We start from the raw sequence: 22,467 nt of genomic DNA on the forward strand, positions 1-22,467 counted from the left end.
GAGTAAAGGTTTAGGTCTGCATACAAAAATTAAAGGATTGAAATTACCACCTTCACAACTCAAGCTGAAACCCTTCCTTTGCCTCAGTTATTTGGATAAGGCAGGTGATTTTGTTTATTGGCTGATTTGCCCCAACTCTGCAGCATCCAAGATCTGCTTCACTTGCACTTGGCAGGATAATTTTGCCAGTGTTCCTTCACCCCGTGTAACGAGCAAGAGGAAAAGATGGAGGAAGGGGGACAAGATTAGGGAGAACAAAAGGGGTCAGGCATCAGGCCAAGGACTGATCAGAGAGAGTCTGGCCGAGGGGAAAAGAGAAAAATTAGACAGGGGTGAGCAAGAAGCAGAATGGGGGGCGAAGATGGGAGGGAAGAAAGCCCCTCACACAAGCAGCCTCTACCGGGGAGATGAGGTAACTACCCCCGCCTCCTCGTTCTATGGCCATAGTCACAGCTCTTGGGCCAACCCCTGCCAGGCCACTACCATGCACGTGTGTGTGCGTGTGTGCATGTGCATGTGTGTGTGTTTAAAGTCAATCGGGCGGGAGTCATGAAAGTCCCAGCAGCGCCAGGTGGACCTCTGCCTGTCTTCCCCACAGGACAACAGCTGCTGCTTCCTCTGGCCTGTGCTGAGAGGGGGTGCGGGGAGCTGGCCGAGAGGAGGGCCGGGCCTGGATTGGTGCCCACCTTTCAGAGGCCAGCCTCTCTCTCTTCCGGAGTTCCACACAGCCTCTGGATACCGATGGAAAGCCCATGAGAGTTTCCCTCCAAGCAGGAGCAGATCCAAATTCTGTTATCCTAATTTTGCTGCTTCTAGGATAAATAAAGGTAATGGGCTCCTTTTTGTAGACAGGGAAAGTGAAACAAACAGCAAGTTGGGGTCAGATGTGGGACTAGCTCTGGGTCTTTGAATTCTCATGACCTTTCCTGGAACAGCTGTGGGTCTGGAGGAGGCGGCACTGACAGAAGGTTGGAATCCTTGGCTCCCAAGCCAGTGCCTTTAGACAAGCCAGGATGCAGGAGAGGGGGACCTGCCCCGGGGCTGAGAGGCCTCATTAGGTCACTCTATCTCAGAAGCCATTGTCGGCTCCCCCTTTATCTCCAGAATAAAATGCAGATTCCTTAGCCTGATTTTCAAGGTCTGCCACAATTTGGCAAACCCGTCTTTCGAACTTTGTCTCTGACTTTTCTTCCACTGAAGTGCCTCAGTTCCAGCCAAGCTGGTTTCCTCTACTTTCTTAAACATACCTTTCATAATCCTCTTTATCTCTACTCCACTCTTAACTATTCTTTGAGATCCATCCCAAGGTCCCAGGATGACCCGCCCCTCACACAGAAAATTTGCTCCGATCCTCCGATTCAGAGGGATCTTCTCCCCCCTCTAAATTCCTGCAATTCTGTCTTCAAGACGTATGATGTTCTGCCTTGAATCATCGGCTATTTCTTCATACGTATTTATCATGTTCCTCCAGCTTAAACTATCGATATTCAGAAGTTACTCTTCTGATATTGAGATATTATTCTTCTTTCCTACTTCCCACAGGGATAGCTTAGTGCCTTGCATATAAATGCTTCTTAACTGATTCAGCGTCTGGGTTAGAAGGCGTTCATCGTGCCCCTGAACGATCTCAGTCCCAGGTGGAACCACCAGCAACCTCAGCACCAGTTAGCGAATGGAGGAACTGACAGTGCAGCTCCTGGACTTCAACCCTGGGGGTGAGGTGAAGTCATGACAAGAAGGTTGAGCTGCATGAAGCAATCCTTTGGGTTCAGGGACAACCCAGGAACTGCCCATGACATGCTATGCTGGTTGGGTCAATTTGGGTTGGACAGGGCAAAAAGTGACCCCACTGAGATTGTGGTAAGCTGCACCTGCCACTCTAGCCACACGTTCTGGAAACGCTTACCACTGGGGAGGGAGGGAGGGAGCGGATGTGTAGAGGACTATAGGCAGAGGGTCCCCCTTACGGGAAAAACCACTTAAAAGTCGTTTCAGCAGTGAACATTCAGTGCTCCTCTTGCTGGTAGAAAAACCATCACTACTAAAAAAATCTAACAAAAATATTTCTAAGTTCTGGAGGTTTGCCAACCCTTTTCAATATATAAGGCATAAGTAATTCTGCCCTTGTTAGGAAATCTGATTCACTCATTAGACCAGAGTTTCTTTTCTTTTCTTTTTTTAAGTGTATTTATTTGTTTTTAGTGATCTCTGCACCCAAGGTGGATCTCGAACTCAAGACCCTGAGATCAAGAGTCACGTGCTCTTCTGCCTCAGCCAGTCAGGTGCCCCAGACCAGGGTTTCTCGACCTCAGCACTGTTTACATTTGGTCTAGATAATTCTTTGTTGTGGGAGCTATCTTGTACAATGTCGGATGTTTAACGACATCCCTGGCCTCTACACACTAGACGCCAGCAGCCCCTCCCAGTTGTGACAACTAAAATTGTCCCCAGACATGACCAGATTGCACCCCCCCCATTGAGAGCTACTAAATTAGACATATGACCTTGAGCAAACTACTCCCTCTCTCCCAAACTTAGTTTCTTCATCTCTAGGATAATTCCCGTGTATGTAAAGCCCAGTGTAATGAGGCAACGGATCCCACGAATCTCAGGCTTCGGGAGCAGATGAAACCATGACAAGGATGTCAGCATGGAAGCAGCAACGCTATGGATCGGCACCTCGCAGACAGGATTTTAAAGACCGGGGCCACTAGAACTGCAGTCTGGAACCCGAAGGCCCGTCGCACACTCAGCACCTTTCCTGGTCCTGTGCTCAGGCCTCTGTAACATATGCTTATACGTGTGTCTTTCTTGCTGACTTATAAATGTAGTCTGGGCAAAGCTGTTTTGTTTACCTTTATACTGCCCCCCATATTTGTCACAGTGCTTTTCAGGTGGCATTTAACAACTTAAAAAAATAAACTTAAAAAAATTTAAGGTAATCCACACAGGGCATGGCTAATAATAGAAAGCTTCGTGAAGATGGATATAAAGTCAGGTGTCAGAGGAGGCTCTGCGTTGGCAGAGCAGGGATGGGGGAGGTCACTCGGATCATCCGGGGAATAAGAGAGGCTTTGCTGATGTTGAGTTGGGGAAAAAAGCGAGCTGGCGTAGAACCAGGAGATCACATCCAGTTACACATTGTTCATACACCGTGTGATGGTTCAAAGTCAGGTTCATGCGGACCATCTCACTTTCTTCTTGCAGCCTCATGATGTAAGGAAGGTACTCGTCCCATTTGAGAGACGAGGAAGCAGAAATTCAGTAGGTTATCTGATCTCAAGTCCCGAACTCTTTCCTCCCCGATGCGCTGCTCCGTTTCTGTGGCTGTGTGTGCTGAGCTGGGTGGTGGCAGGTGGGTAGCGAAGGAAGGAAGGGGAAGACCGGGAGCCTCTTCTCAGGGAAGCTGCAGCCTGGAGGAACCAGGGAAGAGGCGGCGTGCTTTGAGGTGGGGACAACAGCCGACGTCCCCAAAACCGACACTTGAGGCCGCCAGGCTCGCAGCACCGCGAGGCTGCCCTCCGCGTTGGCCTGCAGACCCGGCCTGAAGGGCCCGCGCGGGCGTCACCGCCGCTGGCTTGGCCGTGCGCGCTTCCCCGGCGTGGTCTTCGGGCAGAAGCTTCTTCAGCAGGATTTCCGGGTTGAGCCTTCTCATGAGCTAGCTCAGTGGAGGTGATGGGGTAAGAGTGGGAGGAGGTGAGGAACAGCATCCCGGGTAAAGGAGGCGGCGTGAGCCAGGATGAGGAGGTGAAGGGAGGGAAACAGGCGAGGATGCAGATGCAGTTGGGGACATGGCGGGGGTCAGGTCATGGAGGGTCCTCTGTCCTACGAGGTGGAGAGCCTTACTGGAGTTGGAGAGCGTGTGGTGTCCTGGAGAGGGGAGAGCCTGAGCAGGGGAAGAGACAGGGATGGAAGGGACAGTTTCCGGAACAGTCTTAGATGTCAGGGCTGCGTGACTAATGGACTCATGCTCATCTTGAGTACTGACCAGGTGCCAGGCACTGGGCTGAAATCTCTTGATATACAGCATAATGAATTCTAATACTGCCGTGAGGTAGAAAATATCACCCCCATTACTAGATGAAGAAATTGCAATTTATAGTGTTTTTAACAAACGTAGACTGGTGACACACAGCCTGTAAGCAGCAGAGCCAAGATTCAGCGAGGATTTCTGGTCTGACTCGATAGCCTTGCTCTTAACCACCTTGCAGCCACTGCCTCCCCACAGGGGGAGTCAGGGAAGGGGAAGGGTCCAGGATCACAGATCGCAACTGAGGAAACGGGAGACAGGCAACACCGGAGGGGAGGATGGGGTCAGCGTCGGACTCCTGTTCACGCCGTCAGGAAGGGCAAGCGTAGGGGGCTATGCACGAGCAACGCCAGTACCCCCAACGCCTCCAGTACTCTGCACCACCCCCAAACTACACATTGGCCTTGGAACACTCGGGGGTCTGTGTTCTGACTCCTGACTCCCATTCTCTAGGACAAGGATGGTAGGTTGTCCTGCAAGGAAGCCCACAACCCGGACGATATACCCTGCAGGGAGGCCAGGCGGAGAGGCCTGCGGAAGTCAAGGGCTGTGGCTAGCAGGCTCTTTAGTTCTCATGAAGCAGCAGGTGTTGACGAAGAGAGTGAGGAGTCGGCCCTTTCCCAACATGACAAACTACAGTAAGAATCTGATTCTCTGGGCTCAGGGGGCCCACACTTCCTCACGTCCAGGTTATGCTGTCTCATCCCACCCGACAAGCTGGAGCCTTCGGGGTCAGCATGCATAGGTTTCTGGGAGCGCTCTGACTCTGATAGGGCCCAAGGTCGTAGGTGAGGGAGTGGGCTGATAGCGTGATTGGGATCGGTGTGGACGTGATGATGGCGACTGTGGGGGTCCACACTGAGGTCTCTGATTCTCCACCCAGCACTCTAGTAGGAGGCCCTTGTGTGCGTGTGTGGCCTCCGGTGAGTGGGATGAGTTGCAGACCCTCTGTTCTCCGAGGGTCAGGAATAAGCTGCACTTTGTTCCTCAGAAACATGACAGTGCTTTCCTTCTCACCTTTGCTCAGGGGCATGGCCTACAGAGCAGAGAAGACATCAAAGAAACCCCAAGAACTTGGCGCTTTCTGGCAAGGAGCTGGGACTAAGTGTTCCGATGACAACAGAAAGAGACCGGACAGCAATGTCTCTATCCTCCCACCCATCCAACCCGCTCAGCACAGCGGCTCCTCGGACTCAGGGGACGCTCCCTCCTCCCAGACTGGTCTTTGTCCAGAGAGCTCTCTAGCCTCTTCTCACCGGTCTTTGGCCTTAGGCTAGAAGAGTTCCTGCTGCTGCCCCGCTGGTCTTCCAGCTCCTGTCCTTTCCCCAGAGCGGCCAGAGAATCATAGTTCAGCCTGTGCCTTCTGACCCCTTTGCGTTTTTTACCAGAAAGGTTGACCAGAGCCGGGGATAATCGGGACGAGTCGCTCACCCAAGGACCAGTTGGACCTCTTATTCCGTGAGTGTTACAGTTCACAGACTGGGGGAAGCTGAGACCCTGGGGTGGACCGAAGGAGTGGGGGGAGTGCCTGAAGGTGGCCAGCCAGCTGAGTGATCTTGGGCAAATGTCTCCTCTCTCTGGGGACGTGAGGACCTGGGTTAGATGATCTTTGAAGTACAGGGGAAGGCACATGGGGAAGGCGGGGGGAATGCTGGAGGCTCTGGGAAGGGGCAGACAGCCACTCTAGACCCTCCTCTGCCACCAACCACTTAACTCTACCAGCAGGAGAAATGGCACCGGCTGTGGCCCGGGTCCTGTTTCTCCAGCTTGTTCTAGGGCCAACTCTGGTCGTGGACATCAAGGTGCAGATCGCCATCAAGAACTTCCGCATGTTACACATCGACTACCCCAGGGTCAACTACCCAGAGGGGTTCCAGGGCTATTGCAATGGTCTCATGGCCTATGTGCGGGGCAGAAAACAGAGCTGGTATTGCCCCCAAATCCATTATATGGTGCATGCCCCCTGGAGAGAGATCAAGAGCTTCTGTTTGGACAGCGACAGCTTCTGCGAGAATTACAATGAATACTGTACAGTCACAGAGGACTCCTTCCCTGTCACGATCTGCTCTCTGGCCTCTGGACAGCCGCCCATGAGCTGCCACTACAATGACACCCTAACCAACCAAAGGCTCTGAACCGATAGGTATCATCGGCCTCTACTAGGAAAGGAAGGCTTTCATTCTGAACGGCCCCCTACTGCCCCCACACACCAGCCTGTCCCTACTCCCAAACCTCTGATCCCTGGTCTAAGGCTTCCTCCCTGACTTCAAAGGCAGGCAGGGTCCCCTCCCAACAGACCAGGGAGGTAGGACAAACGTCCCGAGCTTCAGTCACCGTGCAAAGTCATACCGCCTTGTAGCCTCTTTCTAGCTTGTTTACCTCCTTTCTTCCCCCCACCATCCTCCCTCTCCCACAGACAGTCTTACCCACCCAAGAAGCTGACTGTGTCCAGTTGGCAGTGACTTTCCATCCACTGGGCCAGATCCTGAATCCTGGATGGAGGCCCAGAGCCTCAGCTCACACCATGGCAACAGGCACCCAGCTCCATGTCTCAGCTTCTCATCCCCACTACCTTCCTCTTCTCAGCTTTCCCCATCTCCCTTAGGACTCTCCACTCACTCACCTAACAGCAGGTCCCTCTAGCTACAGGGATCTCTCTGAGACCCTTAGACGCGTTCTAGCCTCACTCCTCTGGAACCCTCCTCAGTTCCCAGTCTGCTCCTCTCTATGAAATCAGTGATCTTCTCTCCACATCACCTGTTCTTTCCTTTCTCCTCTACCACAGAGCCCAGGGTAGTCTCTCCCTGACATTCCGAACCTCTTGTAGTCACCCTATCTTCCTTTCTCTGACCCTTTTTCCTTCCATCCTTCTCACTGTGGCTCACTGGAGTTTCAAGTTACCTTCTTTGACCTGTTCCCTCCAAGATTACTGCATCCCTTTCCTCCCCAAAGCTCCTCCTGACACCCCCAGACTCCAGGATCTGCCGCTGCCAGGACAGGGCTGAGGTGAGCCTGGCTGTAGTCAACAGAAGGTTTTAAAACCACATCTGAATGATATAAGATATAACCATTGGGTGAAAGTGGGGTGGAGGGTATGTGGGGCCTCTCTGTACTATTTTTGCATCTTCCTGCGACTCTAGTCATTTCAAAATAAAAATATAAAAACACATCAGAATCAGTTCTGATTTCATTCCTTTTTCCTCAGCGCACCAGAACTCCTACTCCTGGAGTCCTGGAGGCCACCCACCTCTGGTTGTCTTCCTGGGCTACACTTAGCAGTGAGTGGGATCTTCTGTTCCATGTGTGCCATGGTGGAGGTGGGGTGGGGTAAAACTCAGTGCTGGGCTGGTTGTTAAAAGCCAGCTCGAGCACAAACTCATAATAAGAATCAAACTGAGTAAATTCTTGGCCCATTCTAGCTGGCTTCTGTTTCTCCAACAAAACCTGGACTACAACAGAAGAGGAAGGTAGAGGGACAGGGAAGGGTCTAGATGGTGGTGTCTGAGTCATACTATGTCAAATCAGGACTGCTGCTCTCCTCTGGGAGATAAGGACGGCAGATACCAGTAATGTATGAACGCAAAGGAGCACGTACTTTTGCCTCCGCATCTGGTTTGTCTCTTACCCCGAATATATTCCTCAGCTCTGTTCTTAGAAGCAGTTGTTGAAGGGAATGCTAACTTCTGGCGGGGAGGCATGAGGCTAAGTAGAGAAAGGACGCAGAACTGGCAACTCTACTCCTTGGGCTCTCTCTTCTGTCTGCATCGGTGGGCCCATCTATCCCTCATCCTGATGGAAGACAGAGCTCACGGGCTGCTGCACACAGATGTTTATTGTTCCCTAGGCTCCCTGGTGTTGAAGATGCCGGGTTGAGGACTAGCTGACCCTAGTTGTTGAGGCTGCTTCTTATTTGCTGCTCTTCTTCTCATAGGTGCCAGCACCCTTGTAGCCACTCACATAGCCTGAGTTGTCGGTCGTCTCTTCCCGTCCTGCGACCCCTTTGCCCTTGCCACTCTCGTCAAAGCGCTCCTTGTGGGTGCCCGTGTACTTGCTGGTGTCCGTCAGCCGGCTCACCCCACCCACTGTCGTTGCTTTCTGCAAGCCAGAGGAGGACGGGTCTGATCTCTCTCCTTCCCCTTCGCCGTCACACCCCTTCTCCAAAGATGGCCTCTGATGCTGCTGGTACTAGTGCTCTGTTCTACCACTGGCACGGGGCTGCTTTCTCTAGGGCCCACGTGCAGCCATGGACGGGAACTGAAGAGCCAGCCACTCGTGAGACTTTGGTGTATGGGAACGCATGGGGGTGTGTGTGGATTTTTCTATTTCTAAGGGAGTTATTTTGACCAGGCTGCAGCCAGAGGACTTCAACCCAGACCCAATATGCAAGGTCCCTTCTGCTGGGAGGGCCCTATTTGAAACCTAGGGTAGAGAGGGGACTTAAAATAGAGAGACGATAAATAGGGAACAGACTGGTGGGTGAGAGGCAGGTGGTCAGAGATTGCACCTCACAGAAGAGCAGGAAGAGGGGTGGGGATCACGTACCAAGTCTTCTGCGCTCAGCGTTCCCCCAAAGCCACCTGGACACTTGGGAATAAGTCTAAATTTTACTATTAAAATACATGTGGACCCCTCTCTGGACCACGTTCCTCATCTCTGAAATTGCGAGATGATCTCTGAAGCCTGTTTCGATGCCAACAGGGAGCCAGAGGCTTTCTGCCTAGTCTCCCTACAGTATTACTAATGGCAGAGGTGAGAGACATTGGAAGATGGGAGGCGAGGCCGGAGCAGCAGCAGGGATCTAAAGAAGTAGAGTCAAGTGTGAGGGATAAAGCGTGTCACTCACGGTAACTCCAGTGGTAGCTGGATCCTTGCCTTCCATGAGTTTATAAACGTTCTCCAGAGCTTCATCTGGGTTCTTGTCCTTGAATCGTTTCTGGGCCAGTTCCTTCATCGCCTCCTGGAACTGTTGAAATGTGATGGTTCGGGCATTCTTGGCCCTGGTCAGTCAGACAGAAATCCAGAAACTCTGGAACATGAATTCATCACCTTCCAAGGTCCAACCCTCCCCTTACTCGGATTTGGTCTCTTGACACTGAGTGTCCTGAGGACAGGAAATAGTACAGGGCCAAGGACCCAGTAAGTGCTTAGTAGAACCATTACACATGTTCTGCTCCATGAACCCTTCCATGTTCCACAGCCTTGCTGATTCTACTCACTGCCCCTACCTCCCATCTCTGGTCCCTTACTTGACTTTGCTGAATACGATGTCCACATCAGTGGAGGTGACTGTCTTGCCATCCATGATGCCACAGTCTTTGCATAGCTTGGAGAAGTTTTTGTTGTTCATTTCAGTGCCACTGCTTGATGATTCTCCAAAGACAGCGAACCGCTGGAATGTTTTCCCTGCTTCTGATGCCATGATCAACTGGAGGTGGGGGAGGACAGTGCGGGGGGAGACTTGGGGGTGAAGGAGGAGGGGAAGGGAGGACTGAGGAGTAATAAGGATGGGGGTTAGGATAAAATCAGGATCAGTAATAGGAACAAAGCCCCTCCTCCCTGTCCCTCTCTTTCCTTTCCCCCCTCACTCCCATCCCACCTACTGTTCCCAGCACTAGTGGTACTAGTGTGGATCCTACATACTGAATAATCACCGCTATCACCCTCTTCCCTAAGACTTTTGTGCACCTAAGAGTACCCGGATGGTGTCTGACCCTTCACAGCCTTTGTTTATGTGTGTGCAGGGATGTGGGAGCCAGCTGACTGGAGAGACTGTGTGGCAATGGGGAAACAGACAGGGGAGGAGAGGGAAGCTTCTATGATGTCAGCAGTGTTTATGTGACATCACCTCCAGCCCCAGCTACAGCCCTAGTCTTGGGAGAAGGGTCCTTTCATTTCCCCACTTTGCATGCTACAATGAGCAAGTTGCCAACCTTCTGGTCTCTCCAGCTGATCAAGCTCTCCCTCATAATCCCAGCCCAGTCTGACCCAGTCTTCTGGGTCCTGGTCAAATTGGTTTATGCTCTGCCCCAAAAAGCTGAGAGGAGCCCAGGGAAGGGGTTAATGAAAACAGGCCTGCATCAGTCCAGCAGTGCCCTCCTTTTTAGTCTCAAGCCCAAGATAGTGACCGACACGGAGAATCCCAGTGCCTTTGGCAGACCAACCTCAGTAAGAACTTTAAATGGCTTCCAATGTTGGGCCCAACATGGAAATAGCACAGGCCTTGGAGTATAACACATCTGGGTGGGTCAAGGAGAGTGAAGTCAGGGTGAGGGTGAGTCTCAGACTCTGAAAATCTTCTAGATAAGTTTCTGTGCAGGTCAGGGATGTTCCTCAGGGGTTTCTCTTAGGCCTGTTCTCTGGCCAAAAGCCATATAGATGGATGAACTTCAGGGATTCTAAAACAGAGCAACTAGGTTGGTGATTCCCCTCCCCTTTCCTTCTAATCAGTCACCAATTGCTATGAATGTCACTTCCTTGTCTAATAAACCTTTTTTCCATTCCTATTGCTCCCACATTTAGTCAAGTCCTTGTCGTCTCCTATCTACTTGATTTCCCTGGTTTCTAAAGGATCTCTCCTAGGGGCACCTGGATGGCTCAGTCAGTTGAGTGTCCAACTCTTGATTTCAGGTCAGGTCCTGATCTCAGGGTTGTGGGATTGCGCCTGCCTATTGTTGGGCCCCTGGCTCTATGGGGAGTCTGCTGAAGATTCTCTCTCCCTCTGCCCCTCCCCCGCCCCTAAAATAAATGTCTTTAAAAGAAAGAACGAACGAACGAATCTCTCTCCTATATGAAATGCCCCCCCAATCCATCTTTATCACCCACCTATCAGATTAATTTTCACAAAACTATTTTTTATCCATTAATCCTTCTCAAGTACTCCCTAAGGATCTTCAGTGCCAAGACTCTGCCTGTCCTTCAAGCACTTTCACATGAGGACCACACTTTACCAAACAACACCCACCTCTCATCAGTGCTATTCTTCATCTGGGACCGTATGGCCTGATAGGCTGCCTCGCAGTGTGGCAAGAGCAGAGTGGAATGAATCTGGGTGGGGATCTGAGTCGTGGATTTGTCATTTACAGCACTAGGTGGCTGGCCTTGGGCAAGTCACTGAAGCTTCTGTTTCAGAAATCTCTGAGCTTCATTCAGCTGCTCACCTGTACTGGGAAGACGATAATAGTATTGTGGGGTAACGTATAGGAAGCAGCTTGCACACAGCAGCTAACAGTCAATTCTTCAAAGTAACTTCTGTGTTTCTGCCCTCACACTTTCCCTCATGCTCTCTTTCTTCCTGGATAGACTGTTCCTCTCTCCCACTCAAATATGCCGTGGTTGTACTCCTCATAAAGGTACACCGTAGGAACAAAACCCTTTTCCTCTTCTGAATTATACGACGATAATGGTTCTTAGTCTGTGGGCTGTAGTCTCCTGGGGAGGGGAGTTCTGAACTCTTGCAAGGGCCCCTGGAATCTATACATACACGAACATTAATCATCAACTGAATAAATAATATGCTTTGCACACGTAGCTATTGCTATACACACAGGGGTTATGATTGCCAGAATTCTATACAAACTGGGGAGCCTAGCCGGCGTGGTCAGTAGAGTATGTGGCTCTTGATCTTGGGGTTTAAGTTCGAGCCCCACCTTGGGTGTAGAGATTACTTAAAATCTTACAAAAAAAAAAAAAAGAATTCTCTACAAACTTATTTAAAAATATTGCTGAATTCGTGGTTTGTCTCCATCAGAGGATACTAAAACCATCGGGTGGGAGGGAAATCTCTGATCTCCCACTTGAGAAGGGTGGGAAATGATTGCCATAGAATTTATTGCCTAAACAATCTTATCTAAGCATCATTTTTCTTAGCGTTTTCTGTATTTTTTATTACTTCTCGCACCTCATCCATCATAAGCTTCTAGAGAGGGTACGACTACCCGTCACCCTTCTTTGAATTGCGTGCATACAGTGGCTTGCACACAGTAGGTACTTAAAACCGTTGCTTCACTGAAGGTATAGTTTGAAGCCGCTTCTGGCCCAAAGGAAGGAAGTTAGAGAGAGATTACCCTGGTTGGGCCACTTACAGCTGGGCTGCGCTGGAACCTGCCCTACGGAGACGAAGCCTACCTTAGGGCTTCTGCCTCATTTCTGCCTCTGGGAGGCTGAGACCCCTAGGCCGCTGCAGCAAACAGATCCCAGTGGAAATTTCCCACCTCCCCGCCCGCCACGCGCCCCTGAGTAAGCCCCTTATCAGGTTCCCCCTGAGTCATCCTGACCCAGAGACGAATTTAGATGCTGGAAGTTCCAGGTCCTTCCCTCCCCTATTCCAAGAAAGACTACTTTAGACACATCAGAGCCTTGCCTGGGCATTTTTTCTTCCCCAGTTCCAGGAGGGCTGGTGAGCTCTCCCTCCTGTCCTACACAGCTTTATCTATGACCCTAATGCCAGCAGGCTTTTCCTTGTCCAGGAGAGTGTTAAACGGGCATCCAGAGGGGAGAGGGGACCAGGCAAGCTGCCAGGGTTGCCCAGCTTCTGGGCCAGTTTCTGAGGGGAACAGTTATGAAGAGAGTGGGGGAAGGGAACAGAGGAAAACTTCGGTGCTCCAAATTGGGAGCAGGTACGGGGGTCCTTTAGATGTGAGGTTGTTGAAAGCCGGGTTTGATCCTGATCAGCTCTCCTACTCTGGGTCACCTCCTCCCTCTTGGCCCCTCCTTCTTTCCAGTAGACCCTGCCAAGTGGGGATGAAAGGGGCATTGATGTTCCTTGGATGGGAGAGGATTGTGGGTGGTGAGGGTGGTGGGGGGGGTGGTTCCCAGGCAGGAGGGGGAGGGTAATTTGGGGGTCTTGGGGGGGCAGTCTGTGCTGGTGTTGCGGTTGGCAGCTCTAGTTCCATTGGCCATTGTTCCCAACTGGCCTGCCGCCCAGCCCCCGAAATGGTAACTCAGGAACCAGGCTTAAGGAAGATGGAGTGGGGACCCTGGTGGGGAGGGGGTGCTGGAAGGGTGCAGGTGGGGAGATATTCAATCTGGTTTCCTTGTGCCTAAGACAACTTCGGAACCCGAGGGAACCTCTCCTAACTGTCCCATTCCAGATGGCCTTCCTCTAGGGGCACAGGGAGGATGCATCTACGGTGGGGGGGGGGGACAGGGTGAGTGAGGGGTCTAGGACTGCAAACCCACCCCGGGCCCCGGGAGGGACACGCAGCAGTCCCTGAGAAACCAGCTCCTGGGCACTGAGATTCAGCCGTGCCGAGCTTGTCTCACCCTCCTCCGGGCCGGACTAGGAGGGGTTAGCGCCGAAGCCACAGGGTCTCTTGGGTTCCAGCCCGGGACACAGAGTCCTCCCCAAGCCCCCACTCCACCCCCGCAGAGTTAACTCCGCCCCCGCGCCTGTTTACCCTAGAGTCAGAGCCCCTGGGGGTCCCTGGCCCCTCCTCCGCCCCCCCTTGGGGCCTTGACCCGGGAGTCCCCGTTGGCCATCCTCTCCCCCCTCCTGCGATCTCCCTCTATTTATAGCGGCCCCCCGCATTCCCCGCCCCCCCCCGCCTTGTTTTCCAACTTCTCAGGGAGCAGCCGAGAGCAGGCGTTGGGACGCAACAGAGAGAGGAGGTACCAGGACCCTGGGCACCCCGAAGTTGAAACTCTTGCGCCCCCGACGGCCCCCCACCCCTGCCGCGCTCCGTTGGTGCTGGCACACCTGCCCCTCCCAGCCGGCAAGACCCTCGCCTCCTCAGCGGCGATCCCCGCCCACCTCCTCCTTCCTCAACCTAGCTGTGTTTACCCGCGAGCCGAGTCGAAATCATGGGGTGTCAGCACCCCGGGTTCGTCTCCCCACCACCCGTCCCCGCTACTGAGTCTGGGGGCGAAAGAAGGAACCACAGTGCGATAGGCAGATCCAGGTCACGGGTGGGGGCGGTGTTGAGGGCGGGCGTGGGGATCCCCCGCAGGACTAAGGGATCCGCGCACGCCCCACTACCGCCTGGTCGCGGGGGGATGTGGTGGGGAGCGCGGAGGCACCCAGCAGTTTGTTTCCCTTAGAGTACCCCTAGGGCCCCCAGCACAGCCCCTCCCTGAGCGGCGCACAGCCTGGGGCGGGGTTTACTGGGGGTCTGGGGCGGATCCGCAGGGAGCTGTCGGCCCGTGGGCGGGCTGGGGCGGGCCGGGGGCGGGTCTGTGGGGAGCCCGAGCCGGGCGGGCCGGGGAGTCAAAGGCAAGTGAAGGTGGAAGCGGCCGCGGCGGCAGCAGGTAGGGGGAGGGGCGGGCGAGGGGCCGCAGGGCCTGGATGGCGCCAGCCGGGCGCGTGGGCGGGTGGATCCCAGCCCCCGGAGCTGACCGCCCGCGGGAAGAGGCCCCCAAGGAGGGGCGCCGGGCTGCGGCGCACAAAGGCGGAGGCTCCGCGAGCTGCAGGGCGTGTTTGGGGCGTGCGTGAGGCTGTGTCCAGCGTCCGGGGCGCTCCTCGCCGGCCGCGCGACGGTGTCGGTCCCCACGCGGACGGACAGCGTTGGGACTAGTAGGGACAGGTCCCGGGCGCTGGGCCCGGTCGGTCCCATCGGTCCTACCCATCCCTTCCCAGCTGGCGCTCGGCCCTTGCGGGTCGTCGGGGAGGCTGGGAGGAGACTGTGGGGCCGCCCTCCCTCCCCTTCTCCGCTCGCGGGACCCACACCGAGACTGGGTGGAGGAGAGACGCGAAGGCACGAGGCTTTTTAAATTTTGTTTTTAAACGTTTAACTGGGAAAACAGTCATGCTCAGCTATGCTCATCTCACTGGAGAGCTGTCAAAAATCTTGAGGATCCCCTAGTCCCTACTTCTAGTTTGCAAATAGGAAATCGAAGCCAAGGGAAGTAACTGAGTGGGCCAAGGTCACACCCTTCGCAGCAGAGCCGGGACTAGAATCCAGAGGTTCCGACACAAGCCACGCTCTTTCCTCCACATCAGCACTTCCTTCTCTCCTCCCCCAGCCTGGACTGATGATACCTGCTCTCCACGTTGCCCCGCAGGCCCCTCCAGCCTATATTGATTCTAGCTGAAGCCTAGAGAAGACGTGTTCATTGGACTCGTGGGTACAGATTAGGGAGGGTTAGTGACCCAGGTAGTCTAGATCTTGGCTGAGGCTTTCTGTCCCTAAAGGACCCAGCGTCTGTCTCCCATGTCATTCACCTCATTGCCTTGTTTTCTCAGACCCCAGAGCCAGGAGGAGAGAGAACCCTGACCCCTAACCCCACTGCATCCAGCCAATAGGAGCCTAGTAAGTGACCCCACCCCCAGGCTGCAGGCTCTTAACTGTCGAGCTGCACAGGTGTTCTGCTCCTCACCAGCCCCACTAAGGTTGAACGTATGCTAATTTATTCACAGTCGGGAGGGAGAATGTTGGGAGGAAGGGAAGGAAGTATTGGGTCAGTTGGACACAGGTGCCCCTTGTTCTTTTTGTTTCCCTCTCCCCCTCTTGGTCATGGTACTCGGGTCACTTTTAGCCCCTTTCCCTTTGAGGGGCTGACCTTGAGGCTTAGTTGAAGGTCACAGTTAATTAGGAACTCTCACTACTCCATCCCTCAGTATCTTCGGAGTACCCAGTCAGGAGCCACAAGTTTCATCCCTGCCTAACTCTGGGAGTGTGGGGTGGTCCCTAAATAGAGCCTGGGAAACCAGAGCTGCACTCCTGCCCCACCCTGGTATTTCCATCCAGGACAGAAGAGGGGGTTCCCAAGGTGTGGGGGTTGAGGGGCAGCCGTGGGGATGGCCAGTGGGAAGAGAAGGGGTATCCTGAGTCATCGGCCACCAGCCCTCCTTCCCAGCGGCCTGGACGTGGAGCCGGGGGGGAGGAGAGGCCCCGTGCGTGTCCTGATGCCCTCTGCGCCCCGCACTGCCCTGGGCTGAGAGAGGAAGCCAGGTGTAGGAGACGCGGGGAGCAGCCTCCCCAGCCATGGCGTCTCCTCGTCCTCCCAGGCCACCATGGCGGAGCTGCAGGAGGTGCAGATCACCGAGGAGAAGCCGCTGTTGCCAGGGCAGACGCCCGAGGTGGCCAAGGTGATGAGACCCCTGACTCCCAGGCCCGAATTCCAGACCTGCAGGCATCCCCCTCGCCTCCTGCCTTCCCGAACCCATAATCATTCTAACCCACAGCCCCGTTTTCTCCACCTGTACCCATGTCTCTCCCCCGTAGACCACAACGGGAGTCCAGGCCTCTGTCCTGTCACTGCACTAACCTTCATCCTCTCCTGTCTGTTTGTGTCATCTCTTTCTGTCTCTACCTTTCTTTATCTGTGTCTCTCTCCATCTGTGACTCGACATGGCTGTGTGTCTCTGCGTGTATCTGTGTGTGTGTGTGTACGTATGTGTGTCTCTCCAGGAGGCTGAGTTAGCTGCCCGAATCCTCCTGGACCAGGGACAGGTAACAGCTTGGGGGCTGCCGTCCCAGGGCAGGAGGAGGGGTTCTCTCTCCCGGGCAGGAGAGGGCTGCTCCCCTCTCTGCTCCCTTTCCTTCCAGTCCAGTCCTTTCCCTTCCCCATCTCTCCTTTCCCTTCCTTCCTCCTTCTCACAGTTCCTTAGCGCTCTCCCACCCTTTAGGGTTCTTTTCCACCCTCGGAATCATTTTCTACTTTTTTATCTACCAGAACCAAATTCTTGCTGATCCTATTTTTAATTCTTTGTGCCTGTCTCCTCTCTTTGCCCCTCCCCACCCCAAATCCCCGACTTTTGTGGGATTTTGTGGGCATCCTTCTCCAGCCTTTTTTTCCTCTCAGCCTGACTCCTCCCTGATGGTGACCGTTTTTCTGCAGACTCACTCTGTGGAGACACCTTATGGCTCTGTCACTTTTACTGTCTATGGCACCCCCAAACCCAAACGCCCGGCGATACTCACCTACCACGATGTGGGACTCAACTGTAAGGACCTGAGCTTCCCCACCGCTCCTTTCTGGGAAGAGGCTGGTGGGAAGGGTAAAACCCCAGGGGAAGGGGAAAGGTCAGCACGGGCAGGAAGGGAGCCATGTGGCATATCGAGGGGGAGTTCTGTCCTGGTCTGACTATGGCATAAAAAAAAGAGGGTGGGTTCAGACTTGGGGATGCTTTTCCCTGGCTGATTCTACTGTCGGGGTGGTGGGGATTCTCTTTAGATAAATCTTGCTTCCAGTCGCTGTTTCAATTCGGGGACATGCAGGAAATCATTCAGAACTTCGTGCGGGTTCATGTGGATGCCCCTGGAATGGAAGAGGGGGCTCCTGTGTTCCCTTTGGGGTGAGAATTAGCTCCCTCCCTCCTCACCAGGCTTCGAGGCACAGGGCAGGGGCGGGGAAGAATGGACCAGGGGAGGAGGAAAGGGGAGACAGTGGAGACTCTGGGAGAGGGTGAGTAGGGCACCCTGAGGTGCAGGGCACTGGGGGGCAGCTTGGTGTTTTCCTTAACGTTCTTCTCTTCCCCAGATACCAGTACCCATCTCTGGACCAGCTTGCGGACATGATCCCTTGCATCCTGCAGTACTTAAAGTGAGAGGCCTGGGGACCCCTCCAAACCAGAGTTCTCCGTCCGGCACAAGGGGGCCTTAGAACTCCTCTGTCCCCGAGGGTTCCTGGGCAAGTTGTGGCCTCTGGCCTAGATAGATCCTTCCTCCTCTGTGCCTCCACCTGACTGTTGAGAAGAAGAGGGGTAGGTTTGGAAATGGCTTGAGTCGGCAGAGCAGTCCTGATGGATAGAGGCAGGAAAAGGAAGCGGCTCTGCGTGGCCCTGCCTCAGGCTGAGGAGGGGCTTCTCGGATCTGGAAGGTAGAGAGGAAGAGGCGGATGACAGAATCCCAAGGAGCCAGATAGACTTGTCTCTTTTCCTCCCACTTCCCCTCCTCCAGACACACACCTGGTGCCCGGGAGCCCTGGGTGTGAGGGAGGGTGGGAGAAGGAAGGGAAAGCCCGGTGAGCCTCTGTGGAATGCACGCTGAGTGCTGACGACTCCTGGCTTCTGGCCCTGGCTCCACTTTTCCTGGGCACCCGGGCCCTGGGCAGCTCGGGTTCACCTTGTTGGCTCTGTTTTCCCCTGTTCTCCCTGTTCACTGAAGTTGTGTCTTTTCTTTCTTTTTTTTTTTCCCATCTTGCTTCAAGTTCCCTTCTTCCCGGTTCCTTACAAGGAACCAGGAACTAAAACAGAACAAGTCGAACTAGCTCCTGAGAATTGAAAATGGACACAGAGCTATGTAGGAAAACAGTGTCTGCTTGGCAGATGGGTGTTTCTTTTCAAGATACTAGCTCCCCAAGAGAGAGCTGAGGTAGATTTCAGGGACCTAACACTGGCGACCAGTGTCAACGGTTAGCTCCTCGGCACCTTCCTGGCACCTTCCTTCGTTGCGTCCCTCCAGGGAAGGTTGCGCTCTGTCCTTTGTGTGTGTGGCCTTGGGAGGGAGGGTGAGGAGTCTGGGAGCTAAAGTTTTGGACACCAGGGCCCATTAGATACACGTTTCTCTTTCGCAGTTTCTCCACAGTAATTGGAGTTGGTGTTGGAGCTGGAGCCTACGTCCTGTCACGATATACCGTAAGAAATGAAAAAACAAACAAACCCAGACAAGGGGAAGGCAGGTTTAAGGCCCATGACTGATGAGGAGAATGTTGTTTGCTAGAGTGTGTTTGTGGGGAGAACTTGGGTATAAGGGTGGGGGGCAGGCCCCAGGGGAGCCTCAAACTGGCTGGAGCTCAGCGGGAAGGGAATAAGGCCCCGCCTAGCCTCTGATTTCCCTTCTTTCTGCTACTCCTCAGCTTACCCACCCGGATACGGTCGAGGGTCTTGTCCTCATCAACATTGATCCCAATGCCAAGGGCTGGATGGACTGGGCAGCCCACAAGGTTTGGAGGGGCCTGTGTGGTGAGGTCTAGGGTGGGGGGGGGCCCTTGGGACGGGGAGTGCAGCAGGAAAGATGTGTCACTTTTTAGCCTGGGTCTCTCTTCCTCAGAGTATCCTGAGCTTGCTCACCTGCCTTTCCTCATAGCTAACAGGTCTCACCTCTTCCATTCCGGAGATGATCCTTGGACATCTTTTCAGCCAGGTAAGTGGTTGTTTGTGGAAGATGAAAGAAGTAGAGGGGACCGGCAGGGGCTCGAATGCTTGGGGTGACTTCCTTAGATGGGACGGGATCTGGGGAGGGAAGAAAGCTTGCCTCTTCTCATCCAGTAACTATTGACTTCTCAACCCTAGTTTCCCCTTTTCCTTCCGTCAGGAGGAGCTGTCTGGAAATTCTGAGTTGATACAGAAGTACAGGCATATCATTACACACGCGCCCAACCTGGAGAACATCGAGCTGTACTGGAACAGCTACAACAAGTGAGAGCGGGGTGCGCGTGCGGGGGAGAGGTACAGGCAGCAGCCGCGCATCCTGGGGAGGCGAGGAGGAGAGGGAAGTCCGGGACTCACACGGCGCGAGGGGGGCAAGATTTGGTGCGCAGCTGGGCAGCTGCGGGCCAGACCCCGTGGGGTGAATTGTAAGGAGCTGCCCCCTTTTTTCTGTTTACTTCCCTTGGGATTTTGGATTTCCAGAAGTGAGATGATCTCTTCTCCTTGTGCCCTTCCTCCCCCTTCACTGCCCTCCGGCCAGGGACCTGGGGTACAAGTGACCACAGGGATTTGAGGCCTGCCTGCCACTTTCCCCTTTGGTTCCCACTTTTAATTGTTAATAGTTGACCATAATTTTTGGGAGGAAGATAGGTTCCTCAAGGAGGAGGTGGCTTCCATCTGGATGTCTGGTGATGCCTGCCTAAAATTCCTGCTCTTCTTTGAACCCCTCTTTAGCCGCCGAGACCTGAACCTTGAGCGTGGAGGTGCTGTCACCCTCAAGTAAGGCTTTAAGAGATAAAGCTTTGCCTCTCTCCCTGGATCTTCCCTAGGTGCTTATATCCTTTAGAAGAGGGAAAGTCTTTTAACAGGGAATTTTCTCCTCATCTCCCACCCTATTCTATGAAGCAAATCCCACCTTCTAGTCTTCCCCTTTTGGGTTGTCTTGGAAGGGCCAGTGGGGTTCAGAAGACTGTTTCCTCTTTGGAGCCAAACATTTTCCAGCTGCTCTTCTGGGAGGCGGGTGAGGGAATAGCAGGGGCTCACCTTCTCCTCCCTGACACTATGCCTCTAGGTGCCCTGTGATGCTGGTGGTAGGAGATCAAGCACCCCATGAAGATGCAGTGGTCAGTAGAGAATTTTGGGGTGGGTGAGGGAGGATTGGAGTCCTCGGGTGGTCGTCAGAGGGGTGTCTTGCCAAGAGGCAATCTCTGTTTGGAACTGGGAGAGCAACTGTGGGGCCTAAGAGGTTGATTCCTGGTAAGAATGAGATGGGCATGGGGCTGATGGGAAAGGAACTGGGATCTGGGTCCTTGGGTCCCTGGGGTCCCTGGGTCCCTTGGATGGGAGAGGCCACAGGGAGTATGACATCATTCATTCAGCCTCCTGCTTACACCAGGTGGAGTGTAACTCAAAGCTGGACCCCACCCAGACCTCTTTTCTCAAGGTCAGTAACCCTACTCCAGGCCCGCCTGACTCCTGGCCCCCTGTCCAGAGCCATAGACCCTCCCTAGATTCGGTTTCCAGGCCTTAAGGTCCTGCCTAGGAGCAAGTGGGGTGGATAAAGAAAACATACCCTCAGGGCCTGGTGTGGGGAAGCTAGGGAAGAGAGAACCTTTCCTACCTCTTGGCATGGCTGCTTGTATTTATGTCTGTGTCACTTCTTCTGGATGGCTGTCACCCATCTCCTGAACAGATGGCCGACTCTGGAGGTCAGCCCCAGCTGACTCAGGTGAGTACCGCTGTCCTCGTGAGATGGGATATTAGTGGTACTGAAATATATACTTTGCCACTCCCCCCACCCCCACCCCGCCATGGCCTTGGGCTCCAGCTCTGCTTTGAATTCACCTCACTGTCCACCTCTCCTCATCTTACTTCCGCAGCCAGGCAAGCTGACCGAGGCCTTCAAGTACTTCCTGCAAGGCATGGGCTACAGTGAGTATAGGGGTCAGAGGCTATCATGAGAGCAGGGAATTGCTGCACAGAGGAGGGATGGGCAGTGAGGGTGGGGAACCATTTCAGGCTAATTCTGGGACTTACCACCATCTGCCGAATCATAGACCCCCACCCCCAGCCCCATTAGTTACTCTCATACCACCCAAGCACCCCACTTGGAGTTGCCGGCCTCTCTTTCCCACCTCCTGTCTTCCTGCCTGCTTATGCTTTTGTCTCCACAGTGGCCTCATCCTGCATGACTCGCCTGTCACGATCGCGCACAGCCTCCCTGACCAGTGCAGCGTCCATTGATGGCAACCGGTCCCGCTCTCGCACCCTGTCCCAGAGCAGCGAGTCTGGGACTCTCCCTTCAGGACCCCCGGGGCATACCATGGAGGTCTCCTGTTGAATGACCTTTGTTGCCCTGGTGTAGGACCCAGCCCTCACCTCCCCCAGCACTAACCTGGGAGGTGCACAGGGCACTGGGCCAGAGTAAGGGAAGATGGGCAGATCATGTGGGGAGATGACCTTGATCTTCGATTGCTACCCTAACCTTGACCTCTAACCTGTGATTCCCCTCAGATCCTGGGAGAGATGTCCTAATATCTCTTAGGGACCCAGACCCCTGAATTATCCCTCTCCCTCATTTTGGTGTTAAGGTGGAGAGGGCATGTGTTCCCTCTCCCTAATCTAGGTGTCCATAGATAAGAGATAAGAGGGTGTTGTAGTTGCCCCATGGTGCCTCCATCAGACTCTCCCTACTTATCCCATTGCAAGGGTAGGGGACTTGGGGCTGCGACTCCATTCACCAAAGCTGATATGGCTTTTCATTAACCCTTCAGATCTCTGAAGAGTATGGGCCTAAATGAATGTGTGTCGGAGGAGGATTGCTGGTGGGTTAGTGGTCCTCAGGATGGGATAGAAACATCCGGTGTGTGAAACGGAAGTTGGAATGGGAAGTGGTGGGCAATGAAAAAGCGTGAGGGAAGGATTGGAGCTGGGGCAATAGGAAGGGGCCTGGGGCCATTGGCTGCACTAACTTTGGTAGCTGTCTAGACAGTGTGTGTCTAGAGTGGGAGGGGGAGGGAGCTAAGCTGGAGCAGGGCTGCTTGGCGCTTGGCATAGGGGTGGGAAGGGCTATCTTGGGGCTCTGCCCACACTGCGTTATGTGTGGAGGGTGCCCTCCTGTGTCCCACAACTTCTGCTGTAACAATAAACTGTAGAGGAACTGAGTGTGGTTCTTCCTTGTCTGAGTATGCCTGCATTGTGCCCCTTTTCCCACCCTCCCCCTACCCAACTCACATTCTCTTCTCAGGTATGGCCTGGATACCCCATGGAATGTGACTACATAGGCACGCGCCCCTGTTCCAATAGGATGGTATTATCCTTGCTATTGATAGTATTTCCAAGTTTTGGGAAGAGAGGAGCTACTTAGGTCTTACAAGACTTCCTTATTAGTTATGGATCCTTGAGAAATGCC

The 22,467-nt window shown here is 53.8% G+C and overlaps 3 protein-coding genes and 1 long non-coding RNA gene across 11 annotated transcripts; 3 read left to right on the forward strand and 1 right to left on the reverse strand.

Annotated features, from left to right (window-relative positions):
* The first annotated feature begins 624 nt into the window (after positions 1 to 624).
* On the forward strand, positions 625 to 2,898 carry LOC103681528. The gene is made up of 3 exons (XR_005832015.1): positions 625 to 827; positions 1,543 to 1,715; positions 2,554 to 2,898. It is a non-coding gene; the product is annotated as an uncharacterized LOC103681528 (long non-coding RNA).
* Positions 2,899 to 3,540: 642 nt separating this feature from the next.
* Positions 3,541 to 13,908, reverse strand: TPPP2 (tubulin polymerization promoting protein family member 2). 5 transcript variants are annotated; one of them, XM_040620693.1, is made up of 6 exons: positions 13,809 to 13,908; positions 10,992 to 11,187; positions 10,192 to 10,425; positions 9,277 to 9,518; positions 8,874 to 9,027; positions 3,541 to 3,886 (listed from the first exon to the last, which is right to left on the reverse strand). In XM_040620693.1, exons 3-6 carry the CDS (start codon positions 10,264 to 10,266, stop codon positions 3,659 to 3,661), a joined length of 699 nt encoding a protein of 232 aa, XP_040476627.1. In that variant the 5' UTR covers positions 10,267 to 10,425; positions 10,992 to 11,187; positions 13,809 to 13,908; the 3' UTR covers positions 3,541 to 3,658. The 5 variants fall into 5 exon arrangements, with proteins under 5 accessions (XP_040476627.1, XP_040476628.1, XP_040476630.1 ...); XM_040620694.1 differs by having other exon boundaries at positions 10,992 to 11,192; positions 13,809 to 13,866; XM_040620695.1 differs by lacking the exon at positions 3,541 to 3,886 and adding an exon at positions 7,852 to 8,125 and having other exon boundaries at positions 10,992 to 11,192; positions 13,809 to 13,866.
* On the forward strand, positions 5,022 to 6,165 carry RNASE13 (ribonuclease A family member 13 (inactive)). Its single transcript, XM_040620697.1, has one exon. It carries the CDS (start codon positions 5,761 to 5,763, stop codon positions 6,163 to 6,165), a length of 405 nt encoding a protein of 134 aa, XP_040476631.1. The 5' UTR covers positions 5,022 to 5,760.
* On the forward strand, positions 13,617 to 22,219 carry NDRG2 (NDRG family member 2). Of its 4 annotated transcripts, none has more exons than XM_040620690.1 (17): positions 13,617 to 13,636; positions 15,207 to 15,273; positions 15,972 to 16,052; positions 16,375 to 16,416; positions 16,805 to 16,910; positions 17,141 to 17,261; positions 17,447 to 17,509; positions 18,482 to 18,542; positions 18,764 to 18,850; positions 18,994 to 19,050; positions 19,222 to 19,325; positions 19,791 to 19,835; positions 20,128 to 20,179; positions 20,452 to 20,499; positions 20,749 to 20,784; positions 20,936 to 20,987; positions 21,230 to 22,219. In XM_040620690.1, exons 3-17 carry the CDS (start codon positions 15,978 to 15,980, stop codon positions 21,394 to 21,396), a joined length of 1,116 nt encoding a protein of 371 aa, XP_040476624.1. In that variant the 5' UTR covers positions 13,617 to 13,636; positions 15,207 to 15,273; positions 15,972 to 15,977; the 3' UTR covers positions 21,397 to 22,219. The 4 variants fall into 4 exon arrangements, with proteins under 4 accessions (XP_040476624.1, XP_040476623.1, XP_040476625.1 ...); XM_040620689.1 differs by lacking the exon at positions 13,617 to 13,636 and adding an exon at positions 14,198 to 14,272; XM_040620691.1 differs by lacking the exons at positions 13,617 to 13,636; positions 16,375 to 16,416 and adding an exon at positions 14,199 to 14,272.
* The last annotated feature ends 248 nt before the right edge of the window (positions 22,220 to 22,467 follow it).

Source organism: Ursus maritimus, unplaced genomic scaffold, assembly GCF_017311325.1.
Source record: "Ursus maritimus isolate PB19 unplaced genomic scaffold, ASM1731132v1 scaffold_36, whole genome shotgun sequence".
NCBI classification, from domain to species: Eukaryota; Metazoa; Chordata; class Mammalia; order Carnivora; family Ursidae; genus Ursus; species Ursus maritimus.